The sequence below is a fragment of the Kryptolebias marmoratus genome, linkage group LG2 (genome assembly GCF_001649575.2).
Source record: "Kryptolebias marmoratus isolate JLee-2015 linkage group LG2, ASM164957v2, whole genome shotgun sequence".
NCBI lineage: Eukaryota > Metazoa > Chordata > Actinopteri > Cyprinodontiformes > Rivulidae > Kryptolebias > Kryptolebias marmoratus.
In genome coordinates, this window is record NC_051431.1 from 25238689 (window position 1) to 25251183 (window position 12495).

Below are 12495 nucleotides of genomic sequence, written 5' to 3' on the forward strand. Positions count from 1 at the left end.
AAAAAAGAATCAAGACATATTTGTTGTTAGCCAGACTTCTTTGACTGTTCATCTGAGTCTGTAAAAAGCAAGTTCACCCCCTGCAGTCACCTTGACCCCCACACCTTCTCTTAGCTGCCCCATCAGCTACAATTAAATCACTAGGAGAACACAGGGACACTCAGGCTCAACAGCGGGCATATGCCATCAGCATATTCTCAGTGTATTCATCCTGATGGTAAGCTTCTGCACTTGCCTGATTGTATTGGATTTATTTCTTGCGCCACTGGTGATGGATTTTGCATTTGCCGGTGTTGGTTTTTTTTTGCAGGTGGCACAGTATTAAAAGAAGCTACACATGAAGAGCTCTGCATCTTCTGTCACTTACCATCGCACACTGTTTGCTCAATGCCATTTTATGAATATGCTCACTCCGTCAAGCCTTGCTTCTCCATACTGTAGGGTCCCATTTAACTCTGGTACGACATTGTTCAAGCTGTAGTCCCCTCAGCTCTCTTACTTACTTTTCTACCCCCAGCCTCCTCTCCCTCCTCCTAGTCTTCCTTGTTCATTATGCTTATAGCTCGTCTGCAGGCAAATTGTCATTTCAGTCCCTGTCCCGACAAGCAGGGGGAGGAGAAGTGGGGGATGACGGTGAGGTGGTGGTGGGGATTATGACAAGACCAGGATGAAAAGGGTTGAAAATAAAGTTGCTCTTATCAGAACTTGCCAGGAGCAATGCACGCACAAAGCTTCTTGGGAATCCAATTTAGTCCTTGCTGTTAGTTTAAGTGATATCAGTGCAATTAGCCGTCACAGGTCAGAGTGTGAGCCCAACGTGTTAAGTGATTTCCTGAAATGCCACAAGCAGAAGCACAAGGGGATGTCAATTCTCAGAGAGAAAAAAAAATTAAACTTCACCTCCAGCTTCACAAATGGACCAATTCTTTATATATTCCAGCTAATAAATGTCAAATGCTCTTGGCTCCTTTGTTTTGCTCTTGTCAGCTGGTCGTGCAGAATTTAAATGGATTTTCTTCCTCTTTATATCTCTTCAAGTGTGACTTTGAGCTGTGATGCTTTTTTTCGAGCCCAGTGTAACTCAACTGGAATGAAGTTTGCTTCAACAGGTGCACTGATCACATGAGTGGTTGGTGGGAAAACAGCAGGAACTTCTCTAGTGTTCCTTTGAAAGCAATTAGAAAGTGATAACGTGAGCTTGATAATTTTATAAATCTTTATAAAACTTATCTAACACTAAAGTTATGATAGTAATTATTCTGATTATCTAAGCAGTGGCAACTATTCTACCCTATTCATGTTTTGCTCCACAACATCTAAATTAATGAAGAACGGTATTATATCTTCTCTAACCAAAGGTTAAACTTGTGAGTCTGAATCTTCATGAAAACATCAGTCATGCTGCCTTCACAGTGAAAGGTGACTATGATGTAAAAATTAAAACCAGAATATGGATGATTTTCACAATGTCTTGGTAAGGTCTTTGGGTGTGTATTAGGAATACAGTAGACTTTCCATTATGTGTGATGGATCATGATAGGTCAACTATGGTTTTGAGCATGCATGAAGCTTCTGTAAGTTGTAAAAGTGTATCAAATCCTGGGTGGATGCAAGTAAGTGTGATTGCAGTGGTTGCAGTGTATTCAAGGCGAGCAGCCTACATGCATTAGTGTGCCTTGGTGGTTTAAATTTTGAAGCAGAACTCATCACACTGGCCTCATTCCTAGGCTGCAACTATGGTAATAACAAGTTATGGAAACAACCTAACAAAGATGTGATACCTTTAGATGCATCTTGACTCGGTCTTGGAGAGTCATACCAGCGTGGGCATATAGACTGTAGTGAGAGCAAAGAACAGCATCTTGGGGACACACAACAGAGTAGGGAAAAAATCATTTTGTGAGAGTACCAGCACCATGATTGCCTTCACACTGAAGGATGATTTGCTGTGATCCAGCCATGTTCTAATAGGACATGCAGGTCATGGAGAGAGTGGTGGGCTCATCATCCAGTGTGAAGGGGGCATAAGAGAAATGAGTGTTTTCCCTTTAAAAGGTCAAGTTTAGAGGCTGTATAGTTTGTACTTTTAAAAGGGGACTTGACAAAAACTTGACACTTTGTCAGTTAACATTGGCAGGCTGTTCCAAACATCTTAGAGAACTTGGAAGCTTTGGAGTTTTTGTTTATATGAATTTTGCATCGCTTAGTGATATTCAAGACTAACCTCAAGGTATTGAGTTCAGTTTTTCTTTACGGCTATAGCATTCATTCCTGGACTTTTTTCAGTGTTTTATTTAATTTAAAAAAAACAAAAAACATGACAACTACTACAACAAATAAACGGTTTCTACAAGTAACAGTTACTGTCTTTTTCTTGTACTATAAAATAGCCTTGGAAAATAAAACACAATCAAAGCATTTTGTCGGACACAAAAAGGTATTACCTTCAGCCCATAAAAACGTTTCCAATTGAAGGTCAGACAGTGTTAGTTGGCAGAGATGCATACAACTCTCTGTTTCAATGCTGCTTTACACATTACAAATCCTTATACAAAAGTTAGGAAAACAGGTTTGGCCCTATGTTGGAATGGTTACCTTTTCAGACTCTAGCCAGTCCATGAATTTGAACAGATCAAAGCAGACAGAGAAGATGGATGGATGGATACATCTTGCACATATAGAGGGTCATTGGAATTTAAATTCATATATTCATTTTTCATATTAACATCATCTTGTTCAGGGTCAGAAGATGTTGGTGCTTGTCCCCAGCTGTCATGAAGAGAAAGGGGGGTAGACCCTGATCGGGTTGCCACTCAGTCACAGTCACCATGTATTTTTTCATGCTTCATTCTGGTTAGGGTAGCATCTCATTGGGCTGCAAGTGTTAGCAAGTAATTAGAAAATGGCGTTCACGAGGGAGTCTCCAGTATGTTCTAAAACGTTTATGCAAGATTCTCAATTTCCTCACGTGAGTTGCAAAGACTCTCAAGTCTTATCATTTGAATTTTGAACATGTTTAAAAAAACTGCGACAAATTTTCTATCAAAATAGTCAAAGTTGTTGCTACAACACTTTTCAGTATAGTTTCTGTAATTCTAGCATGCTAAAATTGTCTTTTGACACATCAGTAGGAGCTTTTTATTGACAGTAAGCTTAGTATATAGCCTAAATGTCCATGTCCAAAGGCCACGCCAATGATAAATAATAATTATTAAAAATCATGTCCAAATCTATGTATCTGCATTGCATAAGTATTTTCCTGTTCTCCAACAGATTAAATCATAAATGTGTAGATGGTTTGCCAAAGTGGTTATAAAGTGGGCCAAGGCAAGTACAATGTGAGCAAAGATGGACACACAAAAAAGCAAATTTAAATTGGAATAAAATATAAATATTCTCAACTTTTAAGTAATATTTGGATACTGTTTTTTTTTAATTTTCAACTATATTGGGGTAAATATATTCTTTAAATATTATTTAGAAAGTTCAGTCACCCCTCTTCCCAGAAAGGCTTTTTCACTCTGGACAATCCACAGAACATACTGTGTTCAGTTCTAACTGGATTTACACAAAAAAGTCCCTTTTACCCTCTGCATCACAATCTTTGACTTCCAAACCTCCTGCATAAATGTTCTTTTTACTCATATAACCTTGAAGAATCTACAACTTCACATGTCTAGTTGCCAATAGCTTGTTTAAAAGGATTGACGAGCTAGGAGGTTTCTGGATGTTTTTCTTGAACTTTTTTATGATACAGTCATTTTTAACATAAGATGACAGACTGCAATAAACACCTATCTTTTCTTTGTGTTTCTCTCTCTTTTACTTTCCCCTTTCCTCTGTTCTCTAGGGGAGATCTGTGCATTCAACATCCACGGGCTGGAGGCTCCGTTTGAGGCAGTGGTGCTGAATGGAACGTCTGGTGAGGGTCAGCTGAGGGCACGCGGCCTGGTGGACTGTGAGCTGCAAAAGGAATACACCTTTATCATCCAAGCTCATGACTGTGGTTCAGGCCCTGGGGGTACGGAGGGCAAAAAGTCCCACAAGTGAGTAAATCAGACAGCAGGTTTGGAATAAAAATTACTGTGCACAAGCAAAAATACATTATACATCCAAAATAACATTTTACTACATACACAAAAAGTATGTTCTGAAAGTACTTTACAGGTGAAGGCCTAGTATTCCCTGGAGGAACAGATATTGCCTGCCGACTTTCATGCCAGACTTTTAAGCTAACATCATCAAGAAATGAAGGCATTATAACCATTTTGGTCAAACCTTGAAATATGCAAAGTCGCAAGATCTGGTGGAATGTGAAGAGCTCTGACCTTATGTTAGGGGTGATGCTCAGCTATGACCACACCAAAATTTTGCTTAATATCTGTAAAATTTAATCAGCCATTTTTGTGTTTTCGAAGGTCAGTTGGCTGGGGTTGTCATCTTAAAGTAGGTTAAATCCAAAAGTAAATCAGTTGAAAATTCACACCGAATAATTACATTATCAACATTTCAATAAAATCTGTGCAGTGGTTCACGAGATACTTTACCAACAGAGAGACAGAAGTGACTAATAATTAATAGCAAAGTTCTCTTGTGATCGGTTAGCACTCAGATTATAAGTTGAGGATGACTCTCAGTTATTACCACAATGCATAGTGGCTCAATAGCTGGAAATCGACTGAGTCATCTTGAATCAGGTGAACTCTAAAATTGAATTGCTTGAAGATGTACATTCATTTATTATCTTCATAGAGTTTTGTTAAAATCCATTGGTTACAACAAATAGATGCATGGGCAAAAACATTATTGCCTGCCTTTTGTCAGGGCAGTGACAGTGTTGAAACAAATGCAATTATTTAATGAAATCTACGATGAACAAAAATGTTCTATGTACAAGTGAGTTTAAGCATTGACGTACAATTGTTATTCTAAAAAAGACATTTTCATTCAGGTTTTATGGATAGTTTAAAAACACAAGCACACACAAACAAGCATTTTTCTGCAGCATAGTAAGGTCAGTAGGTCAACAACAGCTTTGCCATACCATATGCACATGAAGCCTTACCTTAATAAATATGTATATAATTAATTAACATAAAAGTATTTGTAATTTGACAAAGAAATTGCCCATGATGCTATTATTGCTATTATTGATCTTCTACCAGATAAACTTATCAAAATAAAAAAGGTCTGTTTAAGTTTCAAAACAAACTGACACATCATATCCTGAGCTACAGTATATTTAGATTTTTATGCTTTATTTGTTTTGACAGCTGTAAACTAATTAATTTGAAAACACTGTAGAAACTATAAAATTGTCATTTTTTCTTGACAGAAACTTGATACCTAAATGGTAGAAAATTGCTTGCAATTTAGCACAGAAAGTCTTCAGTATATGTGTGTGTGTATAAAAATGCTTTATAAGAATGCTAGTTTCTTGGTACACAGAGTACAATCAATATCCAGCAAGAATATACTGCAAACTGTGTGCTGCCTGAAAGGCTGAACACAGCGAGACAAACAATTTCAACACATCCAAAATAAATTTAAAGGTTTTTTTTGTATGGGAATCTTGACCCTCCAGTGAAGGTACATGGTTCCTTTCAAATAATAAGCAGAGGGAAAACATTTTTGACATTATTAATTACAATATTCACCTTTAAGAAGTTCAAGAAATAAAGCAAAATAAGATTTAAAAAAAAACATAAATCTGAAAACTTGCAATATCCCATTTCTACTCAAGACCTTGAATACAATCCATTCATCCACTTATTACCACCTAGTGCAATAGCAACGGGTCCAAGAGGGGAACTCAGGCATCTCTCTCACCAGCAACACTCCCCAGCTCCTCCTGGGGGACCCAAAGGTCTTCCCAGGCCAGAGGGGATACACAATCCTTCTAGCAATTTCTAGATCTGCCATAGCCTCTTCTCCCATTGGGGAATGTATGGAAAACTTCTAGAGGGAGGTGCCCAAGAGGAATAATAATCAGATGAATAATCAATTTTGAGCCGACACTATGATGTATTGGTACCCTGCAAATCTCTGTGAAAGATATTTTCAGAACCAAACCATCCAAAATGAATATATATATTCTTTTATCCAAGTGTTTTTGAGTGGTAGTCACATCGGATACCCAAATGTACGCTCCCACATGTATACGTTTGTGGCTGTTTGAATTTCCAACACAAGTGTTAACAGTGATGTCTGAATAGTTAGCAGCACCCCTTAGAGTACACCTACAAACTCTAGTGAAGATGGCATTTAGTGTCCATTCTGATTCCATTTCTCCAGCATTTGTGCTGCCTGTGTTTTACATCCATTTAAGGTATCTAGCCACTCTTATACTAAACTATTACTTTCTACCGATGCAACTCAGTGCTTACTGTGATGCAGACCCAGTTTGGTTGATACAGACAGGTTGACGCTGGAGGGTAAGTGAATCTGGGGACACTTTAAATGGCTTGTCCTTTCGCCGACAACTCTCAAAGGCTGAGCCTGGCCTTTCACCATGCTGCTGGTTTGCTCACTATAATTTATAAAGAAGCTAACAGGAAAGAAGAGGAATCTCTGCCTAAGGCTGTGCTCAAATTACACATGACACGTCAACAGCCAAGAAAGAAGGCAGTCAAGAAAATTAGCTGCTAAAAAGGACAGGAGAGCGGATCAGGAGTGACACAAGATGAGTTTAAAATTCTCTCTCTATCCTCTCCTGCACTGCTTAGCACTCTGGCTGCTGTCCTACTTCCCGTACTTGTATTTATTTATTTATTTGGCCATCTAAAGCTCAGCCAGCTATTGCTGTCTAATTCAGTCCTTTCCGTCAGGCACTCTGTGTCTGTTGGGTGCTTTATTGTTTGAATATGTTGTCAGACTGTCTCTCTACTCACAAATGAATGCTCTCTGTGCCATGGCTATACAAACCTGTCTGTCAGTGCTGCTTTTTTTTTGTAAACAAATGAGATGTTTTTCTTTTCAAAATGCCATGTCAGACTTTGAATATATGCATCATCCCGGAAAGCCAATAAAGTGTTGAATTCCTGCACTCTTAGTGACTTGGTGTGAGTTACCACAGCAATGGGCAGCTCTATAAACACTAATGTTAAAGACCCCCTCCACACCAATTTGCTTTCTTGATGTACTGCTTCACATTTTCCTCTAATTTATTTCATATACCCGCCAGATGAAGCTTTACTCACTTGTCAGCAAAGTGTAAAGCTTGAATGAATTCACCTTAAACTCCTTGAGGCTGTTTCTGCTCAGGTCAGCTTTAATTGAAAGAGAAATTAATCTACAATAATGTAGGGGCTAACCTCTGTCAATGTTCTTAACTTTTAAAAAGAGGACTAAATGTCAATTTTGTGTCCCTTAATTTGGGATATCATTGACTGAGTTAAGAAAATAATGAAAAACTGCAACTGGTATAATGATTTTGTAAAGAGATCTAACATATTAACAGTGAGTGAGTGTGGTGGCAGCAGAGACAGAGAGTATCCTTGATGTGGGGACTGCAACCTGGTGTGGACTAGATACCCATGGCAGTAGGGTTGTGCTGGCATGGTGTGTTCTTCTAGCACATAGCTGCATCCTGACATGGTCCAAAAGAGTTGTGCAAGGGTGGGTATATAAGCATGGTGTGGACATGGATGTGAAAAAATGGCATGAAAAAAAAAAAATTGTCAAGTACAAAAAGCATAGCAACATCATGTTTGTCTTTACATGGAAGAAACTTTTCTAAATTTGCTGCAATACAGCCACGTTTTAATAGGTCGTGAAGAGCCTAGTTGGGTCATCATCCAGAGTAAAGGAGGTGTAATAAGCTGTAATCACTTTCAGCAGATTTTTTTTTGTGCTGCACAGTTTGAATTGCCTTTTCCTAAATACATTTCTTCATGCTAAGTTTGACTTTTGCTGCAGAGTAATTAGGCTTAAGGGACATGTAATGCTCTTACTGCATAAAAAAACATTGTTTTTTTAATACCTCCCAGGACAGACACAGAACTGTGACATGTGTATTTCACACCAGCTGTGGTTAGGTTAAGTGTCTGAAGGCTGTCCAGTGTAGTGGTACACTCACAGGGTCAGATGTGTCTGTGGTTCTCTATGTGCAAGAAGGCATGTGTGATTGAGAGTAATCTATGGTGGATGTAACGCCAACAAATGTGCTTTTCCATGTCTACATCATTTGTGCATGGCAGTTTATTAAAGTCATCATTAGCAATTCTTAGAGACCTGTTTGTTCTAACCTTGCTGCAGTTTGGAGAGACTAATTATGTTTCCGAAAAGCGAGCTGAAAGATGGTCATGTTTACCAACATACACATACACAAACACTCTCAGATTCTGAGTTAAATTCACACTGTTATGCCTAAATTTACATATAAATAAGACAAATACCATAGCTGGGTATAGATAGGGTGATTTTAAAACTTATAACTAGCTTGCATACAAATGCACACATAAACATCCACGACAAAACACCCTCAATTAATTTATTTTTTAAATCTTTTTTTTAGCTAAGAAATGGGCCCATAGCTATGTCTCATTAGCATAAGCTGTCACGATAAATTTGTAAAGTGAGTAGACAGGGGGACTCTACGCAGATAGTGCCTTGTCAAGGTGCAGGCTCTTTATTCTACCAAGAATCTTAACTTCACGCTTGTCACACTTGATGCTAATATGAGTGAAACCTCATTCTGTCAAAACCTTTAAGTTGATGCACACATAAGCCTAGAAAACAAAAAATAAAAAAGTGATGTTGTTTATCTTCAGCTAACATAATTTAATGTGAGAATATGGCTCCCATCTTCACATACGCAGTGCCAGGAACTGCTCTATCTGTGCATGTCTGCTTCAGTTACCTAACACAAGCGAACAATGCTTCTTTCCAATTGAGTTTTGACTTACAATCAGGTGTCACTGTGCATTGGCAGTTTTTTCAATGTTGCCAGCAGAGTTAAGCAGATGAAACATTTTTGTTAATTTAAGCACAAGTTCTCTACAAAGTAAAGACTGTTGCTTTTTATCTCTGTTTTCACATCCCTGTGATTTGTGGTACAATAAACTAAGTTGTACATTAATAGTTTGATCCATACTATCCAAGGTAAAAACAAGGAGGATCTTCTCATGAAGTTAAAAGATGAACTTTAAAAGCATGCAATATAATCAATCACTTTGTATTGAGAATACAGGGGGCCCCATGGAGATCTGTGGTAGTGCCTCAGGGCTGTAGACAATGAGTAAGTGGTGTTTCCTTGCATACTGATGGAGTTACTGTTTGGTGTTGTGCTTTTGAGCCCGTTGCTTTAGTTAGGGCTATTTATTTTCATCCCAGCTTTACAAGAAAAGTGATGATTTAACCTCTAGGCCAACTCTTGATAAAGTTTAATTGAATGCTTTGCCTTCCATTGGGTGTAAAGATGCATGTGTGTCACAAGTATTCAAAAAGGACTTATTTTGGAGTAACTCTGTGTAGCTGAATGTTGACAAATAATGTGTAAGGATGAATATGCAATAAGCTGTGAACAATGACAGCCTGACATTAACATGCATCACCTGGCTTTAGCATCCAGCTGGTATCTGATTATCTCTGCATATAATTTAGCTGGGTTAGAATCTCACCTGGCACTCAAATCACTCTCTACACCTTCAAAGGTTTTTCATTAAAATTTTCTGATGAGAGATTTCAGTTGTTGAAAAGGTGCTACAAACACCTTTGTTGCCTTTTTGTGAATCACTATGATGTCAGCTGAAGATTCTTTAAGTTTCTTAGACCCAGTTTACACAAAACCAATTTTGAGTGAAACCATGTTTTTTTTCTCTGGTTTAGTTGTTTGTTTACACAACAACAGCCCTTGTTTTCTCTGGAACCGAAGCTTTTTGAATCCAAGTCTCAGAGTGGAGGTTTTTGGGAAACCCCCGCAGAGGTGTGAAATTGCGTGTGTGCACTACAGACAGCTACAATCATTAGTTTTTGTGCACTTGTACGAGTACATGAACAACAGTAGCAATGGCAGGTACTAGAGTGCTGTCCGTGCTACTCACCCTTTTCAACCTGTAGGAGTGACCCAACCTTAACCTCAGTCCAATTGAACATTATTGTATTCACTATTTCGAATGTAACCGTTTACATTCTATAGACTATGTCTTGTTGATGGCTTGGCATCAGTGTTGCTAGATATATGATAATTACCGTTTTTGTAACATAGTTTTAAGGTAAAGTCCTCCTCCTTATCTGGGCACATGTTCACCAACTACAACACACAAGTAATCTTTCAACCTCCCCCCTCTAAGAGAGCACACCTCACTGAGCACATATGATAGTTTGGGTCAAAATACAATCATTTTAAAGCAACAGTATGATAGTTTATATTTTCTTATCTATCTGGCATGAAAACTACAGCAGATTCAATGAACACAGCAATATTCATTTAAATGTGTTTGTTTTTTGTTTTGTTGTTAGTTTTTTGTTCATTTACCACATTATACATGGGAAAAAAAAACTTTTAAAGAAATTGTTAATGTGTAAACAGTCTTAGTTGCAAAGATACACCTCCCAATTTTTGTAACTTCGTGCAGACCGCGTGCGCCATGCTCCATTCAAAATGGACAATTTTGGTTCTCTAGCGGAGCTGGTTCACCTGTATCAGCATTTATATGATCCCTCTATGAGAGATCACAAAGATAATCACACAGTTTGAAACTCATGGAAGAATCCTGCACCGACGTAAGCGTCAAGTATAAACGCCTCTGTCGCTCGCTCAGGTCCGCCTGCCGTGCACGGAGCCCTGAGCGACAATAACTGAGCCTTAATGCTGCAAGCGGTGCGGCTTTTTAGTTTACCAAAGTTGTACTAAAACATTACAACTTCTTACATAGCACTCCAAATTATAAGGCTCACTGTCATTTTTTGAGAAAAATGAAGGCTTTTAAGTGCACCTTATAGTCCGGAAAATACGGTACACAGTTTATTATTGAGAGCCCAGATGCTTTGGCATGGTTTTCCACATGGTAGATGGGTAGTTATTTTCTGTGAGGGGTGACTAAAGGTCCTCCACAATGCAGATGGCTTCATCGATGCATTGTGTATAATAGAGGTCTACAATGAGTAAAGAGAAACTCTATAATCTATCATTTTAACTGTTCTCACTATTTCTTATAGGTTCTTGTGATCCAACATTATATCGTTTCCATACCGGACAGTAATGCAGCTACTTAGGATGCTCTAAATATTTCCCGTAGAATGTGGTGAAATTAGCTGTTGAGAGATAAGCTTTCCTCAGTTTTTGCAGAAAGGCAAAACACTGTTGGGCTTTTCTAGCCATGTTTTGATTTTGATTTGAATCCTACATTTCAAACCAGTGTTAAGGGATCAAGAGAGGTTATTCTCCAGGTGAATGCCAATAAATTTGGTGGTTCTGTTTTTGTTTCTGGGTGGCATAGTGGAACAGTGGTTTGAGCTGTTTCCTCCCAGCAAGAAGATTGCAGGGTTGCTTCCCAGCCTGGGGCCTTTCTGGGTGGAGTTTTAACATGTTTGTATGGGTTCACTCTGGGTGCTCTAGTTTCCTCTAACTGACCAAAACATGCATGTTAAGTATATTGGTAATTCTAAAATCGTCTCTAGGTGTGAGTTAAAGCATGAATGATTGTTTGTCTCATTTGTATCTATGTGGCCCTGTGATAGACTTGTGACCTGTCCAGGTTGTCCCTTGCCTCTTGTACAGTGATGGCTGGAGATAGACACTGTGAAATGAAAAGGAGAAGCAGGTAAAAAGAAAATGGATAGATGCTTTTGGTTCTGTAGTACTTCATCTCTGTTGGACCACAGGCTCCCTGAGATCTTTCAATCAGGATGTCCAGGATCCAGTTACAGGAGGACTTGTTTAAACCTATCCTTGAAGTGTCAAGGAATGATTGTTAATTACTGATCTAAACTGTCAGAACAACGTTCTTACATATGTATTCAGGTGTGTGAGGGCCAGATACAGGGTGGTAGTGATGGTGTTGAATGATTGGAATGATAGGCAAACTGCAGGACTCCAGAGAAGGAAGCAGTAGGGTCTTAATCTGACTGATAATGAGCCACTTAAACCATGACAATGGGTGTGAGTACAAAAGGACAGTAATCATTGAGGCAGGGCAATATAGACTTCTTCATCACTAGAATGATGTTGGTGGCCTTGGGATTGACATTAGCACTCAAGGAGATGTTAAAGATTTCAGTGAGAACATCATCAATGTATTAATATTAAATTAGCAATGTTAAGTTGATTGGTTTAGCAAAACTTTCACCATAGAATCACTCTGCCCCACTCTACCTCAGTTTCTTCCTGTAGTTTGTCTGGAATCTTTTCACACATAGCTGAACATTCACATAATGTAAAACCACCTTCTTCTACAGATTCAAATGAGCTCTGGTGCTCATCTTTCCTTCAGCAAGTACAGAGGTTTGTAAATAGCCTTTGCAGTCAAAGATTACTAGTTTAGTAAAAGTCTT

General features: G+C 38.5%; 1 protein-coding gene across 1 annotated transcript in view; it reads left to right on the top strand.

Moving 5' to 3' along the window:
* The window catches only part of LOC108239357 (calsyntenin-2), a 371232-nt gene that overhangs the window by 203664 nt on the left and 155073 nt on the right, over positions 1-12495 (top strand). Inside the window, exon 3 of the mRNA XM_017422019.3 lies at positions 3851-4046. Coding sequence (XP_017277508.1) covers positions 3851-4046 — 196 coding nt within the window. The remainder of the gene's footprint in view (positions 1-3850; positions 4047-12495) is intronic.